At 41.3% G+C, this 25,100-nt stretch overlaps 1 protein-coding gene, 1 long non-coding RNA gene and 1 pseudogene across 3 annotated transcripts; 2 read left to right on the plus strand and 1 right to left on the minus strand.

Moving 5' to 3' along the window:
- Nucleotides 1-485: 485 nt before the first annotated feature.
- LOC116358553 (uncharacterized) lies at nucleotides 486-3,633 on the plus strand. Its single transcript, XR_004206274.1, has 2 exons — nucleotides 486-2,315; nucleotides 3,109-3,633. It is a non-coding gene; the product is annotated as an uncharacterized LOC116358553 (long non-coding RNA).
- A 3,415-nt stretch (nucleotides 3,634-7,048) lies between these two features.
- On the plus strand, nucleotides 7,049-17,957 carry LOC109874726 (THO complex subunit 1-like; annotated as a pseudogene).
- A 69-nt stretch (nucleotides 17,958-18,026) lies between these two features.
- LOC109874492 (ubiquitin carboxyl-terminal hydrolase 14) lies at nucleotides 18,027-24,696 on the minus strand. Of its 2 annotated transcripts, none has more exons than XM_020466403.2 (16): nucleotides 24,274-24,696; nucleotides 23,227-23,372; nucleotides 23,088-23,120; nucleotides 22,771-22,875; nucleotides 22,552-22,655; nucleotides 22,165-22,223; nucleotides 21,739-21,869; nucleotides 21,489-21,569; nucleotides 21,325-21,407; nucleotides 20,369-20,483; nucleotides 20,144-20,209; nucleotides 19,922-20,014; nucleotides 19,670-19,798; nucleotides 19,396-19,462; nucleotides 19,182-19,289; nucleotides 18,027-18,800 (listed from the first exon to the last, which is right to left on the minus strand). In XM_020466403.2, the coding sequence occupies exons 1-16, from the start codon at nucleotides 24,287-24,289 to the stop codon at nucleotides 18,652-18,654; spliced, it is 1,485 nt and encodes a 494-aa protein (XP_020321992.1). In that variant the 5' UTR covers nucleotides 24,290-24,696; the 3' UTR covers nucleotides 18,027-18,651. The 2 variants fall into 2 exon arrangements, with proteins under 2 accessions (XP_020321992.1, XP_020321993.1); XM_020466404.2 differs by having other exon boundaries at nucleotides 18,029-18,800; nucleotides 19,396-19,459.
- Between the last annotated feature and the right edge of the window lie 404 nt (nucleotides 24,697-25,100).

Consider the following 25,100-nt stretch of genomic DNA (forward strand, 5'->3'; position numbering starts at 1 on the left):
GGCCGACGTCATGTGGCAGTATTACTTATGGCTAGGATGTGGGGATTGAGCTCGGGCCGATTCCGTTGTGAGTTACCTGGCCCAAATTTATTACTTGGGGCTCGGGGTGATTGGGCCTACTCTCTGGCAGATGATTACATGGGCTGCTCTATATAATTAACATTTCATGATTTATTTTTCCATATTTTCTTATTGTTTCTATGATTTAAAAAAATACAATTAACATTTAAATTACATTTTTTAAGAATCATCATGTGTAGTATTTTAGTTTTTTCATACTTTAAAATCTCTGTGGGTGGAACCTCCCGAGTGGCGAAGCAGTCTAAGACACTGATTGCAGTTCAAGCTGCATTGCTACAGATGCTGGTTTGAGACCTGTGCGGGCCACGACCGGGAGACACATGAGGCGATGCACAATTGGCCCAGTGTCGTTAGGGGAGGGTTTGGCTGGCCGGGATGTTCTTGTCCAATTGTGCTGTAGCGACTCCTGTGACGGGCCAGGTGCTGACACGGTCACCAGGTTTATGGTGTTTCCTCCGACGCAAAATGTTTTTTTTTTTGTGGATGGGTATCATTTGTATGTATAAAATAGTCATAGTTAAAATTACTAAATTGGATAATTTTTATACATTTTATTTAAATTTGCATCAGGCCGCTTCTGGGGGTATTCTGGTAAAATGGCTGCAAAGTTCGCTGAATTCCGGTAGATGGAAACGGCCCGATGTACTTGGGCCGATTCTGGGCCATTATTCATTTTGATTCCAGGCCGAGTCCGACATCCGATTCCGGGTCGATTCAATCAGTTCCATCCCCCGCTTCTGGGCCGATTCCTCATTGCTAGCTGGGATGGGTTCCCTTTTTCTTCACATGCAACAGCACGGGAGTAACGCTCTCGAAGACAATATTCAGGAGAGACATGCTCAGCCTGAGTACTGGGAGATGGGGACAATGTTCTTAGGTTTGAATTCATTTTTGGTGATCATGTGATTGACTACAGGCAGAGGGTAGAACATGCATTAAGACATTGAGACTGCACTCACAGAGAGCATGTGCATGTAACTGTTGCTCATGGTTGCTCAATTCAGAACCACCAAAGACAGTACAGTAAGAAGCGAGACATAAACTGCTTCTTCAATAGAAATCATGATAACGCTTGTAGGTGATGTCATGGCGACGTTGGCTAGCTAAACTCATGCGCAGAAACGTCATCAAGTCTAACGGTCGTCTCGCGCCGAACTGGGTATATGCAGGCTGTCAAATCAAAGGCACTCCTTCGATATTACGTTTTATTACGAAAATCACTTTCACAAGGTTGGAGTAATAACATGTTCAACTGCTTAAGACATTGGCTGGTTTCTATGTTGTGCCTTTAGATTCCGAGAAAATTAATGAAGAATTTTTCACGTCTCTCATTGACTATGAAGGTAAAATAGTGCCTTAAGTGTACACGGATGTAAAGTATGATTTGCACATGTAAAATATGAGTTGCACCTGTATAATCAGTGATGTAGTTGCAAAAAATATTTGAAAACATGTAACTTCTTTTGAGAATAAATGCAACAAAACTTGCAAGCACAACATGATGTGGGAATTAACACAATATGATTTGCAAGCATGCAACTACATTTGAGAATGCAGCTCATTTACTAAACTTGCGACTGGTGAATGTTCTTCTGTTAATCAAAACTACATTTGCCAATGTCGAATCTGTGTGCTCCCAAGTTTTGTCAGTAATGTAGCGACTAACCTCAGCCAAAAGTTTTGTAGTTGTACAAAATAATTATGCAAGTAGCAGCAGAGAAATACTCAAGCTCTGGTGGACAGGGCTTTTTTCTCCAGTGTTATTCTGGAACGTGCTTTCACATTTCACAGGGTTCCGGTCTGGAAGCGTGCTTTCCAATGTGCTAAATATGGATCAAATTTGTCAAAATTACTAGCCTCGTTTCTATTGACATTACATGGCTGGTTAGCTAGCTAGCATTAGAGCTTTCTGGCTAGCCTGTGTCTAGTGATTCTTACATTGTGTAACAGAGCAATAGGTTTAGCTATGCACTTGTCATTTGGTTGAGACTCATTAGTTTAGAAAATAATTGTTTGCTCTGTGTATATTTGGTGTGAAGTTGATTGGCTTTGCTAGTTAGCAAGCTGCGATCTCTGCTCAAGTTGACTACCGCTAGCTAGCTTGCTAATACGTTTTAGAGGAGAACAGGCTGGCTACCTGTAGAATCAAGACAAGACAGGATGGGGAAGAAGATTATATTTGCAGTTTCGTCATCAGGCTGATGCAGTGCCCAGATGAGATGAGAGATAAAAAGGTTAGTTCTCTCAGGTTCTATCTCGATTAGCTAGATGTCATTGTCAAACCAATGCAATGATATTTATTTTATTGGCTTGCTATATGAGCTGCTTTTCCTGAAAAGTATGTATAGCTATCTGATATGGCTAGCTAGTTGTTGTTCTAGTGTCCGTTAAATGTTACAGCCACAATATCATGATCAGGTAGTCATGCATCGGCAGACCAGCGAGGAGGACAAAAGCTATCAATAATATCAAATAAATATTTTCAGGAAAAGCATGGAAAGAGCTAGCTACCTGTAGTAATTATATTATTTTTAACCACCTCATGCACATCATCTGTTTCTGTGTTACATTCCATATTATGTTTTAATATATTTGTACTGTATTGCTATCTGTCTCAAGTTGTACAAATTATGTTTGAATTGTCAAGTGGACTGAATTCTCATTCAAATAATGTTGTGCCTCTGCTAGCCACACAACCACTGCCTCAGAGTGGTTGGGTAAGCTCCTTCCTGCATTTACATAACCATGGCTAACAGTGAACTTCAACATCTTCTGTTTTGATTTTGTTGTTGATTCTGCTCTTCACAAGTCCTCACTGCCAACCCTAGCTATGGAAACAATTTCCCCAGTTTAACATACGCTGGGTACACTAGTGTAACACTGACACATCTATACATCATGGCAACATGCTTGACTTTAAACATGCCTTAACTTTATGGAGGTGATTGTTCCTGTTGTTGTCCATTGTTCCTGTGAGATATTCAATGTCCTGCCTTCCCCCAACCCTTTCCTTTCGCTCTCTCTTAGGATCTTGTTTGCAGACTTCTTCCTGATTAACATGATCCTGCGGGTAGAGGGCTTCTTGGCAGCCATCCCCTTCAGGACGCTGGTGGCCATCTTGGATTTGTGGTTTGGCATCTCCATGCCTCACACCTTCGTGATCGCCTAGCCTAATTCGTCTTCAAGAAGTCTGAGTTTCATCTATCAATCACACTCTCTGTCAATCACACTCTCTGTATGAATCTCTTTCAGGCAGAGGCTCCTAAGAGGAGGAAGGGGAGTACCATCTTCCTCAGTGAAATTCATAAAAATTAAAATTGTAAAACATTTCAAAAGTTATCCTTTTTAGTTAAAACTATACTAAATATAATCAAGTCAATAATGTTGTCCACCCAATCAAAGGATCAGAATGAATATAGTACTGAACGCATAAGCTACAGGTAGCTACCACTGCAGTGTATAAAATGTGCTGTAGTTGACTCAAAGAGAGAATTACATTAGTGAAACAGTTTTGAATAAATTAATTTCTTCCAAAATGAAGGAGAAGCAAGAGAAAGCGATTTACTCAATTTTCTTTCATTTTGTTTCACTTACTTAGCTAGTTCTAGCCTACTCAAACACTCTGCTCAAACAGAGGGAGGCAATGTTAACTAGCTGGCTATGACTATCCAACAAAACACTGGAACTCTTCCAAGTAAAGCTAAGCTTAAACTGCTTACTGACTGTACACTAACGTTACTGCATGATTGTCGTGGGTTTACTAACACGTTAGTTCTATTAGCAGTGCTGGAAAAAGTACCTAATTGTTGTACTTGAGTAAAAGTAAAGATACCTTAATATCTGGCATACAATCAGTTCTTTGAACCAAGATCAACTCAGCCTCCAAGCAAGGACACTGAATTTGATTGTTGAGTATTTTCTCGACATTTTATCACACCAGATGTTCCTGTTCAAGGTGTTCATCATTTCTCTCATCATCTGCTCCATGGCCACCATCCTGCTGTGCTACTTCCACTTGTGGGTGGAGCCATACACACAGTACATGGATCTCACAGGAGGCTGCTTAGGGGAAAACGGCTCATAATAATGGTCAGAACGGAGCAAATGGAATGGCCTCAAACACATGGAAACCATGTCTATGATGTATTTAATACCATTCCACAAATTCTGCTCCAGCCATTATCAAATCAAATGTTAATGGTCACTTGCGCCGAATACACCAGGTGTAAACCTTACAGTGAAATACTTACTTACAAGCCCTTAACCAACAATGCAGTTCAAGAAATAGAGTTAAGAAAATATTTACCAAATAAACTAAAGTAAAAAATTTAATTATAAAGTAACATAAAATAACAATAACAAGGCTATATACAGGGGGTACAGGTACTTAGTCAATGTGCAGGGGTACAGTTTAGTCAAGGTAATTTGTACATGTAGGTAGGGGTAAAGTGACTTTGCAAGAATAATAAACAGAGAGTAGCAGCAGTGTAAAAACAAAGTGGGGGGGGGGGGGGTCAATGTAAATAGTCTGGGTGGCCATTTGATTAATTGTTCAGCAGAATTATGGCTTGGGGGTAGAAGCTGTTAATGAGCCTTTTGACACTCGACTTGGCGCTCCGGTACCGCTTGCCGTGCGGTAGCAGAGAGAACAATCTATGACTAGGGTGACTGGAGTCTTTGACGATTTTTTGGGGCCTTCCTCTAACACCACCTAGTATATAGGTCCTGGATGGCAGGAAGCTTAGCCCAATGATGTAGTGGGCCGTACACACTACCCTCTGTAGCACCTTGCGGTCAGATGCCGAGCAGTTGCCATACCAGGCGCTGATGCAACCGTCAGAATTCTCTCGATGGTGCAGTTGTCGTAGTTTTTGAGGATCTGGGGACCCATGACAAATCATTTATGTCTCCTGGGGGAAAAGGCGTTGTCATGCCCTCTTCACGACTGTCATGGTGTGTTTGGACTATAATAGGTTTATAACTATAATAGCATGGAGAAGGAGGTGTTATGGTGTGGGGGTGCTTTGCTGGTGACACTGTCTGTGAGTTATTTGGAATTCAATGCACACTTAACCAGCATGGATACCACAGCATTCTGCAGCAATACACCATTCCATCTGGTTTGGATTTAGTGGGACTATTATGTTTTTCAACAGGACAATGACCCAACACACCTCCAGGCTGTGTAAGGGCTATTTTACCAAGGAGAGTGATGGAGTGCTGCATCAGATAACCTGGCCTCCACAATCACCGACCTCAACCACATTGAGATGGTTTGGGATGAGTCGGACCGCAGAGTGAAGGAAAAGCAGCCAACAAGTGCTCAGCATATGTGAGAACTCCTTCAAGACTGTTGGAAAAGCATTCTAGGTGGGGCTGCTTGAGAGAATGGCAAGAGTGCGCAAAGCTGTCAAGGCAAAGGGTGGCTGCTTTGAAGAATCTCAAATATAACATATATTTTGATTTGTTTAACACTTTTTTGTTTACTACATGATTCCATATGTGTTATTTCATAGTTTGATGTCTACACTATTATTCTACAATGTAGAAAATAGTGGGAAAAAAAGAAACTCTTCAATGAGTAGGTGTTTTAAAAAGTTTGACCGGTAGACTATATACAAAAGTATGTGGACATCCCTTCAAATTAAGGGAATTTGGCTATTTCAGCCACACCCGTTGCTGACAGGTGTATAAAATCGAATGCACAGACATGCAAGCGTCGGCTGGCGTGGTATACAGCTTGCCGCCATTGGACTCTGAAGTAGTGGAAATGCGTTCTCTGGAGTGATGAATCACGCTTCACCATCTGTCAGTCCGACAGACAAATCTGGGTTTGGCAGATGCCAGGAAAACGCTACCTGCCAACGGTAAAGTTTGGTGGACGAGGAATAATGTACTGGGGTTGTTTTTCATGGTTCGTGCTAAGCCCCTTAGTACCAGTGAAGGAAAATCTTAACACTACAGCATACAATAACATTCTAGATGATTTTGTTAGTGGGAGCATGCCTAAGATCACACATTAGACCAAAGCCCATATTCACAAAGCATCCAATGCTGCTTTTCGACTAACATCAGTGTTACACTAGTGTATAAACCCTTATGTTATATTAGGGGAATTGTTTCCATAGCTAGAGCTGGCAGTGAGGAATCCACAACCTCTGCATAATCAAAACCATTGCTTTGAGAGAAGATGTTAAAGTTCATAGTTAGCCATTGTTATGGCAATGCAAACTGAAAAGTACCAGAGAGAAGTGAGACACGGGTGCCGGCCCGCGTAGATGGAGACAGAAAAGTCTCCATTTTAGGTAAAACACTGAGGAGACGGGGGCTGGGAGACACTGTGGCCCTGTCCAATGTCACTCCTGAACATGGCCAGCCAGGAAGGAGCTGACCCAACCACTTTGAGGTAGTGGTTGTGTGGGTAGCAGAGGCAGAGGTGTGCTTAACAGTGCTTAGCAGATCTGAAAGAGAGGCACAACATTATTTGAATGAGAATTCAGTCATGACAATTCAAACAGAATTTGTACAACTTGAGACAGATAGCAATACAGTACAAATATACTAAAAGATCATATGGAATGTAACACAGACGCGCATGAGTTGGTTTAAAATAATACTACAGGTAGCCGACTCTTTCCATGCTTTTCCTGAAAATGTTTATCTGATATTATAGCTAGCTAGTTGATGTTGTAGCTAGCTCACCCAAAGCAAGCTTTTCTTCGCCTCGCTGGTCTGCAGATGCATGGCTACATGATCATGATGTTGTGGCTGTAAAGATATTACTGCACTGTTGGAGCTAGGAACACAAGCATTTCGCTACACCTGCTAAATATTGTGTATATGACCAATAACATTTTATTTGAATGTTTTTTTATATCTACAAAACCTTTGGCCGAGGTTAGTCGGTAAATTAGTGACAAAACTCTTGAGTGCACAGATTTGACATCAGTAAATGTAGTTTTGATTCACCAGTCACAAGTTTAGAAAATTAGTTGCATTCATTCTCAAATTTAGTTGCAAATCTTATTGAATTTATTAACATATCAACGTACATGTTTGAATGTTCATGTTATGTGCTTGCAAATGTTGCATTTATTCTCAAGTGCCATGTTTGATATTTTTTTTGCAAATACAAAACGGATTATATAAGTGCAACTCATATTTTACATTATTTTACACAAGGCACTATGTTACCTTCATAATTGACCCCAAACCCAACACATGCTTTCCCGGAAGTCTCGCGATGTTGCGCTTCTGGGTTTAGGAACTCTGTGGAACAACAATCAATAGTTTACAAAAGTGTATAGTGTCATCTTCTGGCCGCACGTAAAACTGAAGGCTATTATACCAATGAACATCCCGGGAATACGAGATCGATCATCCCTGAAATGCAATAGGCTACATCCGTTATTACACTGGTTATACAAATAAAGTTTAGATATCTAAAGGCCAGCAAAGCATTTGATTTTGCATAGGCCTAGTTGAACAGTAAGTTTTACTCTAATGTTGACGATAGGAACCTGTGGCTTTGATGTTCCTTGTAAACAAAATCAAAATACTGCTAGGGCAGAAGATTATCCGTAAATTGTATTCATGTTACAAATTATAAACATTACTTTCTGAACCATGCCTTAAAGGCTTACAATGTTGACATCCTGATTGCGCCCGATTTGAACCGGATATACAACTTTAGTCGGGGTCACGTTTATTGTTGAAGAGGAAAGATGTCTGTACTGATTTTATTCAATTTCAACGATGCAAAAGATATATTTACAGTAAGAACTTGTCTTCAATACGGAGTATTTCAGACTATTCTATGCATGATTTAAATTGTGACACGTTAGTTGGCTAGCTTAATCACGTTAACAGGTTAACGTGTAACGATAGTCCCAAGAAAATACTAAGCTTTTATTATTTGTTCAATTGTTATAACTCTCACCCAGGCCTCAACCAGAAGTGCGTTAGTCAACAAAACCAGCAAACCTTTGATAAACGCATTCAACCAGATCACTGGAAAGTGAGTGAATGGCGTTACATAGCTAACGTTAGCTGTTAACATGAATTATATTATCTCTAGGCTATGCCTCTGTCCACATCACCACAGACATTGTCTGCCTGCTTGTCTCTTCACAGTGAGACAGAGAAGAAGACCACCCTTGACCAAGCTCTGAGGCAGGTCCTGGAGGAGTAGATTGTAAGTTTAAAGAAATGTAGCACGTATGTATGTGTGTAATTTGTTTTAAATATGTATATGTAAAGTGTTGGTCCCATTTTTTTCATGAGGTGAAATAAAATTTCCCAGAAATGTTCAATACACACAAAAAGCCATTTTTTTCCCTCAAATTTAGTGCACAATTTTGTTTACATCTCTGTTAATGAGCATTTCTCCCATGCCAAGATAATCCATCCAATTGACAGGTGTGGCTTATCAAGAAGCGGATTTAAACAGCATGACCATTACACAGGTGCACCTTGTGCTGGGGGCAATAAAAGGCCACTATAAAATATGCAGTTTTGTCACACAACACAAAGCCACAGATGTCTCAAGTTTTGAGGGAACACGCAATTGTCATGCTGACTGCAGGAATGTCTAACAGAGCTGTTGCCAGAGAATGTAATGTTACTTTCTTAATGTTAATTTAGCCTCTAAGGTCGTTTTAGAAAATTTGGCAGTACTTCCAACCGGCCTCACAACTGCAGACCACGTGTAACCATGCCAGCCCAGGACCTCCACATCCTTCACCTGTGGGATTGTGAGAGGAGTGGGGATGCTGAGGAGTACTTCTGTCTGTAATAAAGCCCTTTTGTGGGGAAAAACTCATTCTGATTGGATGGGCCTGGCTCCCCAATGGGTGGGCCTGTGCCCAGACATGGCTATGCCTCTGACCAGTCATGTGAAATCCATAGATTAGGGCCTAATTAGTTTATTTCAATTGACTGATTTCCTTCTATGAACTGTTTAACTCTGTAAAATCTTTGTAATTATTGCATGTTGCATTTATATTTTTGTTTAGTATATTTATATGTATGTGTGTGTGTGTATATATATATATGTGTGTTTGTTTTGTTGTCACATACACCTGATAGGTGCAGGGAAATGTGTTGTTTTACAGGGTCAAACATAGTAGTACGGCGCCCCTGGAGCAAATTAGGGTTAAGTGCCTTGCTCAAGGGCTACCTGCCACCTAGTGGTTAGCGAGGTCGCTGGTTCGAAAACCTGAGCCGACAAGGTGAAAAATCTGTCGAAGTATACTGCTAGTACATGGTCTTGCTTATGCTCAATATGCTTCACCAAGAGTCAAGCAACATTCTCCCTTTCTCTCCTTTCCTTTTACAGGTGGAAAAGAAAGCACTCGTCGATGACTTCCTGTCTCTCCTCTATCTCAGCATTGATGGAGTCACTGAAGGTAAGCAGCAGGCTGAACGTCACGTCATAACATCGCTACATCTCCTTCTGTTTTACCTCCCTAGTATTTCATTGATATACACGCCAGACAGCAAATTATGAAGTAATTGTGTAGAAAAGTGTAGTAAATTCACTTGTCCATGCAGGTATCTGCTCCGCCACCACTCCTTTCCTGCTGTTGGGAGATGTTCTGGACTGTCTTCCTCTGTACCAGTGTGATAAGGTCTTCTCCTTTGTTGAAGAGAATGTCTCCACCTGGAAGTCTGTAAGTAGCTTAGTCTGTTTCTCTGCGTTCTTAGAGTAACAGTCAATGTTTACTTGATGACAGGTTTCTTATAGATCTTTCCTTTTAGTTATTGAGGAAATGCCACCAACATAACTTTCTCCTCTCTCACTTCAGAACTCCTTTTACACTGCTGGGAAGAACTACTTGTTAAGGATGTGTAACGGTGAGGATAAAGGCACACATTAAGATCACTTCCTGGCAGATGTTTCCTGGAGGACCCGGGATTCGAACTGGCAACCCTCTGGTTGCTGGCTCGCCTCTCTAACGTCTAGGCTACTTGCCGGCCCTGTTTGTTATCTTTATTTGTGCAGATATTCCATCACTAAACCTCGTCTTCTTACTTTGCAGATCTTATGAGGAGGTTGTACAAGTCTCAGAACACAGTCTTCTGTGGACGGATCCAGCTGTTCCTGGCTCGTCTCTTTCCCCTGTCTGAGAAATCAGGTGAGAGGGTTACATGGAGCTACAGGAACTGACGTCATTTATGTTTTATCATGGATGTGGACTTGTGGCCACTATTGTGTTCCTTTGTGTGTTTCAGGTCTGAACCTGCAGAGCCAGTTTAATCTCGACAACATCAGTGTTCAACAAAAATGAGCAAGAGAGCACTCTTGGCCAGAAGGTAAGGCCTTGTTCTAAGGATTATAGATATTGTGTAAGCTGTTGAATGATGTGTGTGCTGTTGAATGTGCATAACAATGAATTACCACTCTCTCTCTACCTCTGTTCTGTGTTGTCTTCTACAGCCCACAGAGGAGGAGGAGGATGGGATGGAAGTGGAGGAGGGGGAGATGGGGAACCTAGTGCACCTGCTCCATGGTAAGCAACATGAGTCCTTGTTCCATCAATCGCAATGTTTGGAATCATCTGTGGTTTTTCATCAACATAGCTGTTGCACTGATCCCTATGCTGGCAAGTCTTGTAAGTTTGATTGCAGCTTGCTAAAACAAGTTGTCATCTATAAAATGGATTCCTGTTTGTAGTTCCATCCCTATCTACTACAACCTACAGAAAGTTCTGGACTCTGCAGGACTACTTCAGAAACCCTGTTCAGTGTTATGAGAAGTTTTCCTGGATGACTTTCCTCAAAGTTAATTTTCTGCCCTCTTTCCCTCCCAAAATAGCTTTGTGACATGACCCATCTATGGACATCTACTAAAAGTATGACACTTTGCTTTAAAAAAATGTCTTGTTTAAAACTGTTACTATTCTGTATGTCCTGTGAAGTATCAAGACAGGTGCTGGCTGTGTTTGTTTCTGTGAGAAGACACTGAAAAGTTGTTTGAGTTAATAGAAATGTTCTGTATGTTGTCTGTAGTATTCAGACGAGACGCTGGCAGTGTTTAGAAGCTTCAAGCTGGACGACATGCAGGCTTCTAAAAAGAAGCTGGAAGAGCTGAGGACGGCAGGAGGAGACCACGTTTACTTTGCCAAGTTCCTCACCAGTGAGAAGGTGACATCTCAACTTCCATTAATTAAGAATAGAACAGAATAGAGATTGACTACATTGTAGTGACTGCACAGTCACTGTTCTACAAATCACCTTACGTCCCAAGTAACTACTCATTATGTGATTGAGATTAGGAAGTCTATACCTCACCTTTCTCAAATGGATCCCTTCAAATACAATGACAGTCTCTGTCTTTGCCTCTCTAGTTGATGGACCTGTAGCTCAGTGACAGTAACTTCAGACGACACATCCTACTGCAGTACCTTATCCTGTTCCAGTACCTCCAAGGGACAGGTCAAGTTCAAAAGGTGAGGTGGCCCAAGAAGTTGGCCCCTGTCCCACACCATCATACCCTATGTCATGTTGAATGTAGTCTGATTCAATTTAGCAGTAAAAGGTGTAACAGTGAATTCATATTGTGATTTGACTGCTGTTGGTCTCTTCACTACCAACTCTTGTCCTGTAAATTCTCTCTTCACTACCAACTCTTGTCCTGTAAATTCTCTCTTCACTACCAACTCTTGTCCTGTAAATTCTCTCTTCACTACCAACTCTTGTCCTGTAAATTCTCTCTTCACTACCAACTCTTGTCCTGTAAATTCTCTCTTCACTACCAACTCTTGTCCTGTAAATTGCTGCAGCTCCAGTTGTATCCTGAATGATGATCAGTGTTCATGGATGGAGGAGACCATCAAAGTTGTGTACCAGGTGTGTGTGTTTCATCTGATAGATTGTAAATTACTGTTTTATATAATTATCCTCTTAGTATGAATAGATTGTTTTTATATCCTTAGAGATTGAAAGTAGTGTTAGGTTCAAGCTCTGTGCATGAGAACTGTAATTATTTAGTGAACTGTAGGAATGTGTGCTCCCAATAACTCAAGGACTCTGCTGACTGATAATACGTCTTATTGATATGCACGGAGAAATCCTGGGTGATAGGGAAAAGTACTGAAGTACATCTTTGTGGAAGGGAGGGTGTTAAAACTAAGGTTATAAGTGGACACTGCACTGTTTCGAATGTATGTATTCAGCTGTACATCTTCACTGAGTAAACATTTTAAATGTCACTTTGAGTTTGGGCTCTTTTGTATGATCATGTGTTTATTGTATATTCAGATATTGCTCTTTTTTATCACCTGTCTAACTTGTTCCCTATAGCTGCTCAGAGAGATCCCACCGGATGGAGACAAGTTTTCCACCATGGTCGAGTTAAGAATAGTCTGAATATTCTGTGTAGTTCCTGCAAGTTCACATGTTTTATTAGTGACATCACAACATACAGTACCAGTCAAACGTTTGGACACACCTACTCATTCAAGGATTTTTCTTTATTTTTCTATTTTCTACATTAAATAATAATAGTGATGACATCAACTATGAAATAACACAAATGGAATCAGGTGTTAAACAAATACAAATATATTTTAGATTCTTCAAAGTAGCCACCATTTGCCTTGATGACAGCTTTGCACACTTTTGGCAACCTCTTAACCAGCTTCATGAGGAATGCTTTTCCAACAGTTTTGAAGGAGTTCCCACATATGCTGAGCACTTGTTGGCTGCTTTTCCTTCACTCTGCGGTCCAACTCATCCCAAACCATCTCAAATGGGTTGAGTGATTGTGGAGGCCAGGTCATCTGATGCAGCATTCCATCACTCTCCTTCTTGGTCAAATAGCACTTACACAGCCTGAAGGTGTGTTGGGTCATTGTCCTGTTAAAAACAAATGATGGTCCCACTAAGCGCAAACCAGATAGGATGGTGTATCGCTGCAGAATGCTGTGGTAGCCATGCTGGTTAAGTGTCCCTTAAATTCTAAATAAATCATACACAGTGTCACCAGCAAAGCACCATCACACCACCACCTCTATGCTTCACATTGGGAACCACAGATGCAGAGATCATCTGTTCACCTACTCTGCATCTCACAAAGACACGGAAGTTGGAACCAAAAATATAGAATTAGGTTGCTCGTGTTTCTTGGCCCAAGCAGTCTCTTCTTATTGGTGTCCTTTAGTAGTGGTTTCTTTGCAGCAATTTGACCAGAAAGGCCTGATTCATGCCGTCTCCTCGGAAAAGTTGATGTTGAGATGTGTCTGTTAATTTAATTCTGTGAAGCATTTATTTGGGCTGCAATTTGAGATGCAGATTTCTGAGGCTGGTAACTCTAATGAACTTATCCTCTGCAGCAGAGGTAATCTGGGTCTTCCTTTCCTGTGGGGGTACTCATGAGAGCCAGTTTCATCATAGTGCTGGGTGGTTTTTGCATTTTAAGACACTTTCAAAGTTCTTTAAATCTTCCGGATTGACTGACCTTCAGGTCTTAAAGTAATGATGGACTGTCATTTCTCTTTGCTTATTTGAGCTGTTTTTGCCATAATATGGACTTGGTCTTTTATCAAATAGGACGATCTTCTGTATGTCACAACACAACTGATTGGCTCAAACGTATTAGGAAGGAAAGAAATTCCAAACTTTTACCAAGGCACACCTGTTAATTGAAATGCATTCCAGGTGACTACCTCAAGAAGCTAGTTGAGAGAATGCCAAGAGTGTGCAAAGCTGTCAAAGGAAAAGGGTGGCTACTTTTAAGAATCTCAAATATATTTTGACACTCTTTTTGGTTATTTACATGATTCCATATGTGTTATTTCATAGTTCTGATGTCTTCACTATTATTCTACAATTTAGACAAATATCCTTGAATGAGTAGGTGTCCAAACTTTTGAATGGTACTGTATATACAGTGCCTTCAGAAGATATTCACACCCCTTGACCTTTTTCACGTTTTGTTGTGTTACAGCCTGAATTTTAAATGGACTAAGTTGAGGTTGTCACTGGCCAACACACAATACCCCATGATGTTTTTAGAAATGTTTACAAATTAATGAAAAGCTGAAATGTATTGAGTCAATTAGTATTCAAGCCCTTTGTTATGGCAAGCCTAAATAAGTTCAGGAGTAAAAATGTGCTTCAACAAGTCACAAGTTTCATGGACTCATTGTGTGTGCAATAAGTGTTTAACATGATTTTTGAATGACTACCTCATCTGTCCCCCACACATACTTGTAAGTTCCCTCAATCGAGGAGTGAATTTCAAACAAAGACCAGGGAGGTTTTCAAATGCCTCAAAGAACAGCACCCATTGGTAAAAAAGAAAAGAAAAATGCTCACATTGAATCTCCCTTTTGAGCTTGGTGAAGTTATTAATTACACTTTGGCTGGTGTATCAATACACCCAGTCACTACAAAGATACAGGTGTCCTTCCTAACATAATTGCCAGACAGGAAGGACACCACTCTGATTTTTACATTTTTATTTAAACTTTATTTAACTAGGAAAGTCAGTTAAGAACAAATTCTTATTTTACAATGATGGCCAACACTGGGCCAATTGTGTGCTGCCCTATAGGACTGCCGATCACGGCCGGTTGTGATACAGCCCAGACTGGGGTCTGTAGTGATGTCTCTAGCACTGCGATGCTGTTCCACTCAGGAGCCCCAATGGTGACTTTAAAACAGTTAAAAGTTTAATGGCTGTGATAGGAAAAAACTGAGGATGGATCAACAACATTGTAGTTATCCACAATACTAACCTAATTGACAATGTGAAAATGTGCATCCTGTCTCCAACAAGGCACTAAAGTAATACTGCAAAAAATGTGTCCGAGCAATTCACTTTTTGTCCTAAATACAAAGTGTTATGTTTGGGGCAAATCCAATACAACACAACAGAGTACCACTCCATATTTTCAAGCATAGTGGTGGCTGCATCATGTTATGGGAATGTTTGTAATCATTAAGGACTGGGTAGTTTTTCAGGATGAAATGGAATGGAGCTAAACACAGGAAAAATCCTCAAAAAATCTGGTTCAGTCTGCTTTCCACCAGACACTGGGAGATGAATTCACCTTTCAGCAGGACAATAACCTCAAACACAAGGCCAAATCTACACAAGTTGCTTACCAAGGAGACAGTGAATGTTCCTGAGTAGCTGAGAATTTTGAAAAAGATAATGGGCAAATGTTGCACAATCCAGGTGTGGAAAGCTCCTAGAGACTTACCCAAAAAGACTCTGTAATTGCTGCCAAAGGTGCTTCTATGAACTATTGACTAAGGGGTGTGAATACTTATTTAAATAAGACATTTCATTATGGGGTAATGTGTGTGAGAAGAAAAATTATATATATTTTCAATATAGGCTGTAACACAACATGTGGAATAAGTCAAGGAGTATGAATGCTTTCTGAAGGTACTGTAAAAATCAAGACCAGTAGATGACAAACCCAAGAGACCCATGAGAAAGAGACAAGCTCCAGAAGACTTCCTAGGTAAAGGCCCTGACAGGAAGGTCTTCATGGGGAAGTATCAATCCTAACATAATAATAATTTGGTGGGTGCTTATAATGTACAATAATAATTTATTCAACTTCTATAGCGCTTTTCATTACAGAAAGAATATCAAAGATTCAAGTCTGTAGGGAAAAGGGGGGGGGGGGGGTGGTACCTAGTCAGTTGTACAACTGAATGCATTCAACTGAAATGTCTTCCGCATTTAACCCAACCCCTCTGAATCAGAGAGGTGCGGGGGACCTGCCTGAATTGATATCCACGTCATCGGTGCCTGGCAGAACAGTTGATTAACTGATTTGCTTAGGGTCAAAATGACAGATTTTTACCTTGTCAGCCCTGTGATTCGATCTAGCCACTAGGCTACCTACCGCCCCTGTATTATTCGCATGTGTGAATTGGACATGTTGTCCATATCCGAACTCTGTATGGCAATGATAACTGGGACAGAATAGTAATGTGTTCCCCAAAACCGTAGTTGGTTTAGGAAAGTTGAGGTATGCCAGTTGAATTAGTTACCATGTCTAGCCCTCACATTGGAGCCTAATGAAAATGGGGAGACATAGCATGTTGCCAATACGGGGGATGAGTGACACAGCTTCCCTTGTATTTGGCTTTGTCAAAACTCGTGTTTGTTTTCTTGCAGTGATGAACTCACGAGACTGTGGAATCTGAATCATAACAATATGGCAGCTTGCCAGTCAGTTAGCAGGTGAGTGGTTTTACAGCAGTAGTGCAGCTGGTCAAAGGTCAAAGTTACATAGCCTACTTATCTACCTATACGTTTTTGGTGTATAACATTAAAGGAGAATTTCGCTTTTTACAACCAAATGTAAAAAAATATATATGTAAATGACATATTATAGAAGGGTCCAGACACTTTCTTTGTGACTTGACTTGTTTTTGAGAAACTTACCGCAACCAGCGATTCACTTGCTCATCCTCGTACAGTAAGGGGGCTCAGAAAAGACATGAACAAATGCTCCAAAAACCACAGCAGCCAGCTTGAACACTGTAACTTAAAGCGGGTACAGCCTCAGTGTTGACAGTAAACGCATGTGGAAGTTGGACCGAAATTTCCCAACATTGAAGTTTGTGCTCAGCAGACCAGAAATGCTCAGTGCCCAAAAAGAATTGGCTAAACATTGGTATGGACCCTTCTATAACTTGCCATTTACATAAAAAGAGAAAGATTTTAAGTGCCTTTGAACAGGGTATGGTAGTAGATGCCAGGCACACCAGTTGGAGTGTGTCAATAACTGCAATGCAGCTGGATTTTTCACGCTCAACAGTTTCCTGTGTGTATGAAGAATGGTCCACCACCCAAAGGACATCCTGCCAATTTGACAATTCTTGGAAGCATTGGAGTCAACAAGGGCCAGCATCCCTGTGGAACGCTTTTGATACTTGTAGAGTTCATGCGTCAATGAATTGAGGCGATTGAGGGGGTGTAACTCAATGTTAGGTGTTCCTAATGTTTTGTACACTAACTGTTGATTGTCTGTCCTAAGACCTGTCCAATGGTGTCAAGAAAGATCCTGACGTGAAGTGTTCTGGTTCAATATTATCCACTCACCTCCACGCCCCGTCCTGTAGGGTGGTGCGTAACTCAAACTGGCTGGCGAGCCCTGCGTCTTGTCTAGGAGGAGTCCCCACTTCTTCCAGCCCACCAACCAGCAGTTCAAGAGCCTGGCTGACTACCTGGAGAGCATGGTCATCAAACTGGCCAAGGAGCTGCCTGTGAGTTGTCTGGTCTGGCTGGAACTATGGGTGCTTGGATACTGAAAATGTTAATGAATTACAAGGCTCCCTTTGGGAGCATCTCAATTTCATACTCCTCACAACCCATGAGGTCAGAGGACACAAGGAGTATGTAATTGAGATGTTCCCCATGACCTACCCTCTCTTGATGGATTGGAACCCCTTTGCCCTGTCATCACAGAAGGACCTCCCATCTGAGGAGATTAAGACAGGAGAAGACAATGGCGACACCCTTCTCAAAGAGAGCAACGACAGTGAGTTGTAGCACAAAACTAAAATGTATAGCTTCTAGATATGTAGTTGTAAAATCAAAGCTCTAGTTGGACTGCAGATTTTCCATATTGACCTGATCGCATCCCTTTTGTGTGCCCCAAGGTCTGAGCATGCAGACCAACCTGGTGTCAAACCAGCAGATGGATGACATAGCAGCCAAGCTGGGTTCCCAATGGACGACCCTGGCTGGCCAGCGGAGATCAAGACAGCAAGGACGTGGCCAAGCAGGACCGTGCTGCTGGCTCAACGAGACATAGATCAAAGCCTTCCTTTCGTTGGTATTTATGCTTAGACATGTACTGTAATTTCATCCTCCATAGGATCGTTAAATAAACGCAGAACTTTGACCAGAGCTTTATTAATTTAGCGCTAACCACTTACAGGACAATGGATAAAAGTGAGTCATTTAATCAGAACATGGTTTGGTATAAGTTTATTTTCACCATTTATGAAAAGCCATCAGGATAATGACTGCATGTATGAGAGAGAAGCGTTATAGTCACACTGTATTTATTAGAGGTATTGAACCGCTCATATGATGACAAATCACAAAAGCAATGTGCAAGAGTTCTGTTTCCAAAAGAGATGCAAGGGGTGTAAGAATTCATTATGGTTTGAATAGTGGGCACTGTAGGTGATGGGGGAGGTCTCCAATACATTTGAATTAAAGGTACAGGGTAAATTGAGACACCTGAACCTGATTAGATAACTTGGCCAAAGACTGTACAGCTGATTAGTTATGACTACAGAGAAGTACTGACATGAGCACCTTGTTCAAGGATTTAAAAAATATACAATGTGTATAAAACAATGAAACTGCAGAACTAGAAACTCAACCGCTCAATGATCCAGTCCAGAGATTGCCTGGCTCAATAAACCATTTAAAACCTTCCTCCACTCATGTTGATATAGGATGGCTTTACAAACATCTGTCGAAGTTACTTTATAAAGACACCCAGAATTTATTGCACATCTATGCAGGGTAGACAGTGCTTGGAAATGGCATTTGTTGGTTAGATTAGTTTTTTTGCATTAGGTTGATTACTGTTTCTCCTCTTCAAGTATTTCCAGTCGTCGGGGTCCGTACAGTAAGACGTAGGCTATATGCCAGTCTCCTCCACCGGACAGCCTCAGTATATCCTCTGGAGACACCACACTCACCTTGTCGTCATCAAACTTCACCCACTCGTCTGTAAAAGGCAAAACATGAATGTATTGAAAAGTCATTCGTTCAAATCAATGAATATAGTAGTTTGTTTACAAGGTAAACAATAATCAGGCCGACTTCCACAACTAAGAGAGAGAAGCATGAGGGTAAACTTCCACGGTTTTGGTCCCGCAGCTATCACGTTTCAGCAGAGCGAAGGGCACTTGTGCTCATCTGGCTGCTACTTGGCAACGTCATATAGCTGAACCGTAGTTTAAAGGGATAGTTCACCAAAGTAAAGTGATCTAAAGTCTCTGGGTCTGTATCCCACATCCTCCGTTGTGGTGAGCTACCCATTTCAGCAGCAGGTTGACGTATCTATTCATCGCACTGTGGAGACTTTTCTTAATGCTATGGAGGTTACCTTCTTTCCTCTTGACCCAGCCGACATAGTGTCCGGAGGAGCTGGATCGGCCCTGGTGTGTCAGCACTGCCTGCAAGTCGTAGTAACCGCTGTTGTTGGAGCCCAGGTCTGCAAGGAAGACACATGCTTAAACATTAACAACCTATCCCCCACACTGACCGATTCTTAGTTTGTAAAGGTATGCCACAAAACAATATGATGTAAAGTAACCAACCGTCATCGAATGAAAAGGGCTCATATTTCACTTCCTTCGGTTTGTCTCCCACTTTCTTCTCCATCTGCTTGATTCACAAAGAGAAAATGTAAGCTACACGTACTACACGCATGTTGTTTGAGACGTTCGTTCACACCGAGTTGCTTTGTTTGGTCAAAGGACAACACGTAAATATATTTCTTGGAGGTTTGGGTTTATTTTCTAGAGTATACATTTGCAGTTAAAAGCTGAATTGCAGTAGAGACGGTACACAAATAAATATATATTTTTTTACCTTTTGTGACTGTTTCTCCAGCTTCTTGTCCTCAATCTCCTTGAACTTTGACCGGACTGCCACCATCTTCTCTTGCAGCTCAGAGGTACACAGCTCATACACATCCAGCATCAGCGGGAACTTGACATCCTGGAGAATTAAGTCAATAGGGGAAAAAAGCATCAGGACAATATTCTTTAATCCATTTACAACAGTATTCTGATGATAATCCCATCAATTAGGAGGACATTCCTAAAACATCAGAAGACCTACCTTTAGGACTTTGGCATTGACAGATTCCTTCTCTTTGTAGAAAAAGCGAACCATCTGAATGGTCAGGTAGGCAGGGAGGCGGCTGACTTTAGACTAGACGAAGGGAGATCAAGTGAACATCACCTTAACCAACCAACTAAAACAACATAACAATAAAACACATTTCACAAGCTCTCACTAGTGTATAAAAATCTTACGGCCCGGCCCAAACTACAAACTTACAGATTTTATGTACAGGGCATTTCTTTGCAAAGATGGGGACAGCTTGGTGATTTCTTCTTGCAGTCTCTGGAGAAAGAAACAGCGGGACATGACGGGATTAGATCAGTGTTGCCATGGTGACAGACCACCTTCGAGACATCATGATCTGTATGTGTACATGTGTTTCTGTGCATTTGTATGCATGCGTCCATGTGTTCCTGTGCGTGTTGCTGTGGTACTACTCACCAGCCTGAGCCCAGTGGCCAGGTATTTGACCTCCTGGTTGATGAAACAGCTGAGTTGAAGCTGGCTCTCTTTACCTTTAGCTGGCTCCTCATCTTCAGACTCTGTACATTTCATACTGAGAAATGAGGTTAAAGAGATTCTCTACTACTTTTGTATACTTTAGCCAGTAGGTCTGAAAGTAGCTCATGAAGTGGTCAACGGAAATTGCGTACTACAGCACATATGTGCAGATACGTGCACCACATTGCAAAGAGCTTAAGCGCATTGGCTAGAACTCAAATTGCCAGGGGGCTGGCCCATGTGGGAAAAATGGCACCGCAGTTTCCAAAAAACAGTTGCTTTCAAACTAGGAATTTCGAGACTAATTGCGCATCGACACATCCAGCCCAAAGTGGGAGGTAAAAAAATAAAACTTGAGCATATCTTTAAGAAAGAAACAGAAATAGGACACTCAAGATACAGGTGTCCTTCCTAACATAGTTGCATAGGACACCACTCTATTTAACTAGGCAAGTCAGTTAAGAACAAATTCTTATTTTCTCCTTGTCAGCTCAGGGATTCGATCTTGCAACCTTTCAGTTACTTGTCGAACGCTCTAACCACTTGGCTACCTGCCTCCCCATTCTTGGGAGGAGAGAGCAAACGGTTTGTTGAAATAATATACAAATGTGGAAGCCAGGGATTTTTCTGCCATTCAAATCCTTAGGCGGGCCACTAAACGTTTTTTTTTCGGGTCGCCTTAAACCAAACAAGATATAAAGTATGTAGAAAGAAAAAGGTCCATTATGGTTTATAATATAATATTTGAGAAATAACAAATCACAAAAATGAAAGCTAGACAGTCGGGAGAATTGATTAGCCATGGCAAAACGCATAGAATTGCAGGAAATTTGCTTTAAAAATAGATCATACGCTCATCTCAAATTCAATTGGTCAGGCGTTCCGACTAAGGATACGTGGTTTCATACTCCACTCCAAAATACTGGTCAATGAAGTTCTTCTTGGCAGCAACAGCCGCAGCTCCACTCTCAGTGTCAGTCTATGACAGACAGAAAAAGGGAAAGTTAGGACAGATATCCACATCTACCTTGACAGCTTACATATTTGTTTATACACATACCTCCATGGGAGCGTCTGGGTCTTGTGGTTCCAACTTCTGCTGAAGAACCCGCATCATCTGCAACCAGCACTCGTTGGCATCCTAGAGAGGGAGACACATTCATTAATGAAGCCCATTCTGTATGCACAATTATTCAAATGTCCTCTTGGGCTACTTGAAACAGCAATCAATGTGTGTTACTGAATAGTGCAAAGCAGCATCTTCTGGTGATGAGTGAGTGACTGGTGCAAGCCAGGGGCCCTGGTCTCACCTGCTGAAGGTACTGTCCCTGGTCTCCCTTCTCAGCAAACTGGGGGAAAGCCATGTGCAGGAACTGCAGCAGGATGATTGGGGGTATGCTGGAGGAAGTTTCATCCATGGTCTCGTAGAGGTCACGGAGGGCTGAGGAAGGGAATACAAACGGTTATTTAACAGTTATAACATGGACATTTAGCTGACACTTTACCCAAAGCCACCTACAGTTTATAGTACACCACACAATGCTGGTATTGGCAGTACACCACACAATTCTGGTATTGGCAACACTGTGCTCTGACCATAGAATTAGGAATTAATTAAATACTTAGTAATGGAATAGGATCTCTATGGCTATGAATCACTGAGTCATACCATTACCACATCTACACTGGCAGATACAAAAATATAAATACAACAGATACAAATGCCAGGCACTGACCTGCTGTGATGTACTGGGATGATGCGTTGGCCCCTGAGGACCCCAGAGCACCTGCGTACCTGTAGGGGGAGACAGAGGGCTCATAAATAAGATCAAAGCCATAAAACACGACTAAGAACAAAAACAGTCTATTGTCTAACCTTATAGGCACACCCTGGTCACCCGCTCATGGCACGGTAGCAATAAAAACGAAAAAAAAAAAAACTATCATATTGAAGAGCCTGAAAGCAGCGTCTTCTAAGACTAACAATACATGTGATATAATTGTCAGCTGTATATAGATATCAAATTAATAAGAATCATATTGCATCATCACTATAGATTAGATCACTGACAAATTGCTTGCATCATCACAGAGTGGCATTAATGCAAAAATCATGAGCCCACCTTCTGAGGGCTCCTTTGAGCTCTGGCACGGAGCGAAGACACTGCACTGTAGCGTTCATATAGCAGGTGTTTCCCAGGTTGGTCAGTCCACAAGGCATCTCCATCTACACAGACAACAAGCAAAATGGGGTTTGTTTCTCTGACTGCCTGTGCTGGCAAACCCAGACAGCATCCATTCCCTTTAAACAAACAGACATCACCGAGTAAACATTAACTCACAGCTGAGGCCAGCTGGTCCTCAGTCATGTCCTCTACAAACATGGGCCTGACTGCAGGCTCCTCGGGCAGGGCCTCCGCTGAGCCCATCATCAACAGAGTCATCCCCTAGGACAGAGGGTGGAGGGGGAATGACGGAGAGAGAGTGGAGAGAGGAGGAAGAGTATCGCATGTCACATTGTGTACCATAGGATATCTGGTGATGGTAATCAAAGAAGAAAATAGATTACCCACTAAATTACAATGAAATGTGCCAATATATCAGTCTACTTTCCACAATATTGACAGAAGTAACATGACAACTCTTAGGCTATACTTACATTCTTTAATTTGATGTTTCCCCAGTCATCGTCCTGAAAAAAGATATACAAATGATTAGGTATCTTTGGAAATAATGTATTGATCATCCGTGGTCCAAGTGATGACATTCATTGATTAACTAAAATGAGACAACTTTACCTTAAGTGTGCCTCCCTTGACCATAACCTTCTGTCTCTCTGGTTGTACCCCGGTCAAGGCAAAGAGCTGAGCCTTGAAGACCATGGGAGGTTCTTCTGTGTTCAGCTCTATTGCATCAAACTTCTCTTTTCCCCATTTCACATTCACTGAGAAAAAAAAAAACACAGGTATTTGTTATTGCTAACCAGCAGGGAGTGGAAGGCATCTCTGATGCATCGTGTCTTGTCATGAATGACACAGCACAATCATATTTTACAGTGATAACCTGTGCTGCAGAGGATGGCTTTAAATAAGAGTCTAATGTTTTGGTTATTAAGTCTTGATCACGTTAGCTAGAAGCAAGTGAAAAACTGCGGCTACTACTGTGCTGACTAGGAAGATTGCATAAAAGAGATGGTAAAATGACTTAAGTAACATGCTACCTAAATTCGATAGCTAACTAACGTTAGCTATTCGATAGCTAACTAACCTAGCTAGCAAGTTAGTTAGCAAAATAATCACAAAACAAACGAATTTAGCGGAAACAAATTGGCTAGCGTTAGACTAGCTCCTTAGCTAGTTTATTTGGGCCAGATGTAACGTTGCAGTACAATTTTCATACAGTAACGTTAGGCTCTTTGCGTACAGTGTAAGACAGTTCATTTTATGGCTAGCTTAACAGTTAGCAGGCTAGCTAGCTAAATATTGACGTGACTGCATGAAGTTAACTGGAGCCGTTAGCACAACATAAAGCTAAGTAGCTAGCTAGTTAGACACATTACTTAACTAGTTGTCAACAACACCAACACGTATCTAGATTACTTCACTAGATAGTTATTTTGTCATATTTTCTTAAATCAGAGAGAACACTCTCGAATCTGTTATTTTTGTTGGGCAGCTCGCTAGTTGGTGACTCCACTGATTTACTTTACGGCCTATGATGACTAGCTAACACTTTAGCTAGTTAGCTTGCTAGATAGCGGTCCAATAGTGATCATTGAAACACGTGTATAAATAGTTCAGAAAAGGGTCATCATTGTAAGTGGTTACTTTACAGCATTAGCTTACCTGTAAATACGGTCATCTTTTAGGCTGTTTTGTTTGCTATTCTCAAACTCCAGTCACCGGGGCGCGAATTCGCTGTCGGGTGTAGTTGGCTACGATATGTTTCTGTCCAGCTAGCTAGTAGCTACACCGAACTTCATTCAAACAGTTTGCACAATGACGCTGCAACTGCACGGCAGTGTACGCTGAAAATGTATCGATGCGCTCTGCCTGTAGCTATCCAGCCTGGACAGCCCAACATGTGAAGGAGAAGGGTGTAATTGCAGATGCAATTAGGGGCGTTTACTGACATTGGCGTTTCTTGATGTCAAGTTTCACCCATTAATGCTCGCCATTTGTCCGTGGCAGTTTCGTATCTGGGACAACTGTAGCTTTGCCCAACCTGCCACGTTAATTTATCCTAATCTGCTATGTAAACAAATGTGTAAAAAAAAATAAAAAAAACACCAGTCTTATAACGCCAGAATTGTCCAATGGCAGGCACCAATGGGCGTTCTCTGATATCAAGGAACGCCCACATCAATAAACACATTAAGTAATAAACAGGAAAAGCCATTTAGCAGACACTTGCATCCATTCACGAGAACACTCCCAAATATGTTATGATCAGAGTGGGCCCCTGATCACAGTAGAATTTCTTCAAATACGTTTGTAAAGGTACTTTAAAAAATGTTCATTATACAATCAGTTCCTACTAACACATACAATTTAAACAAAACAAAAATTAACTAAATGTTTTACCAAATACTGCATCCGTCTCCAAAAATGTTGACTGTCCTGATGACACTTAATCTGTTAAAAGTAGCCCAATTACTGTAAAAGGAGCAAAT

This window comes from Oncorhynchus kisutch, linkage group LG30, assembly GCF_002021735.2.
Source record: "Oncorhynchus kisutch isolate 150728-3 linkage group LG30, Okis_V2, whole genome shotgun sequence".
Classification (NCBI taxonomy): domain Eukaryota; kingdom Metazoa; phylum Chordata; class Actinopteri; order Salmoniformes; family Salmonidae; genus Oncorhynchus; species Oncorhynchus kisutch.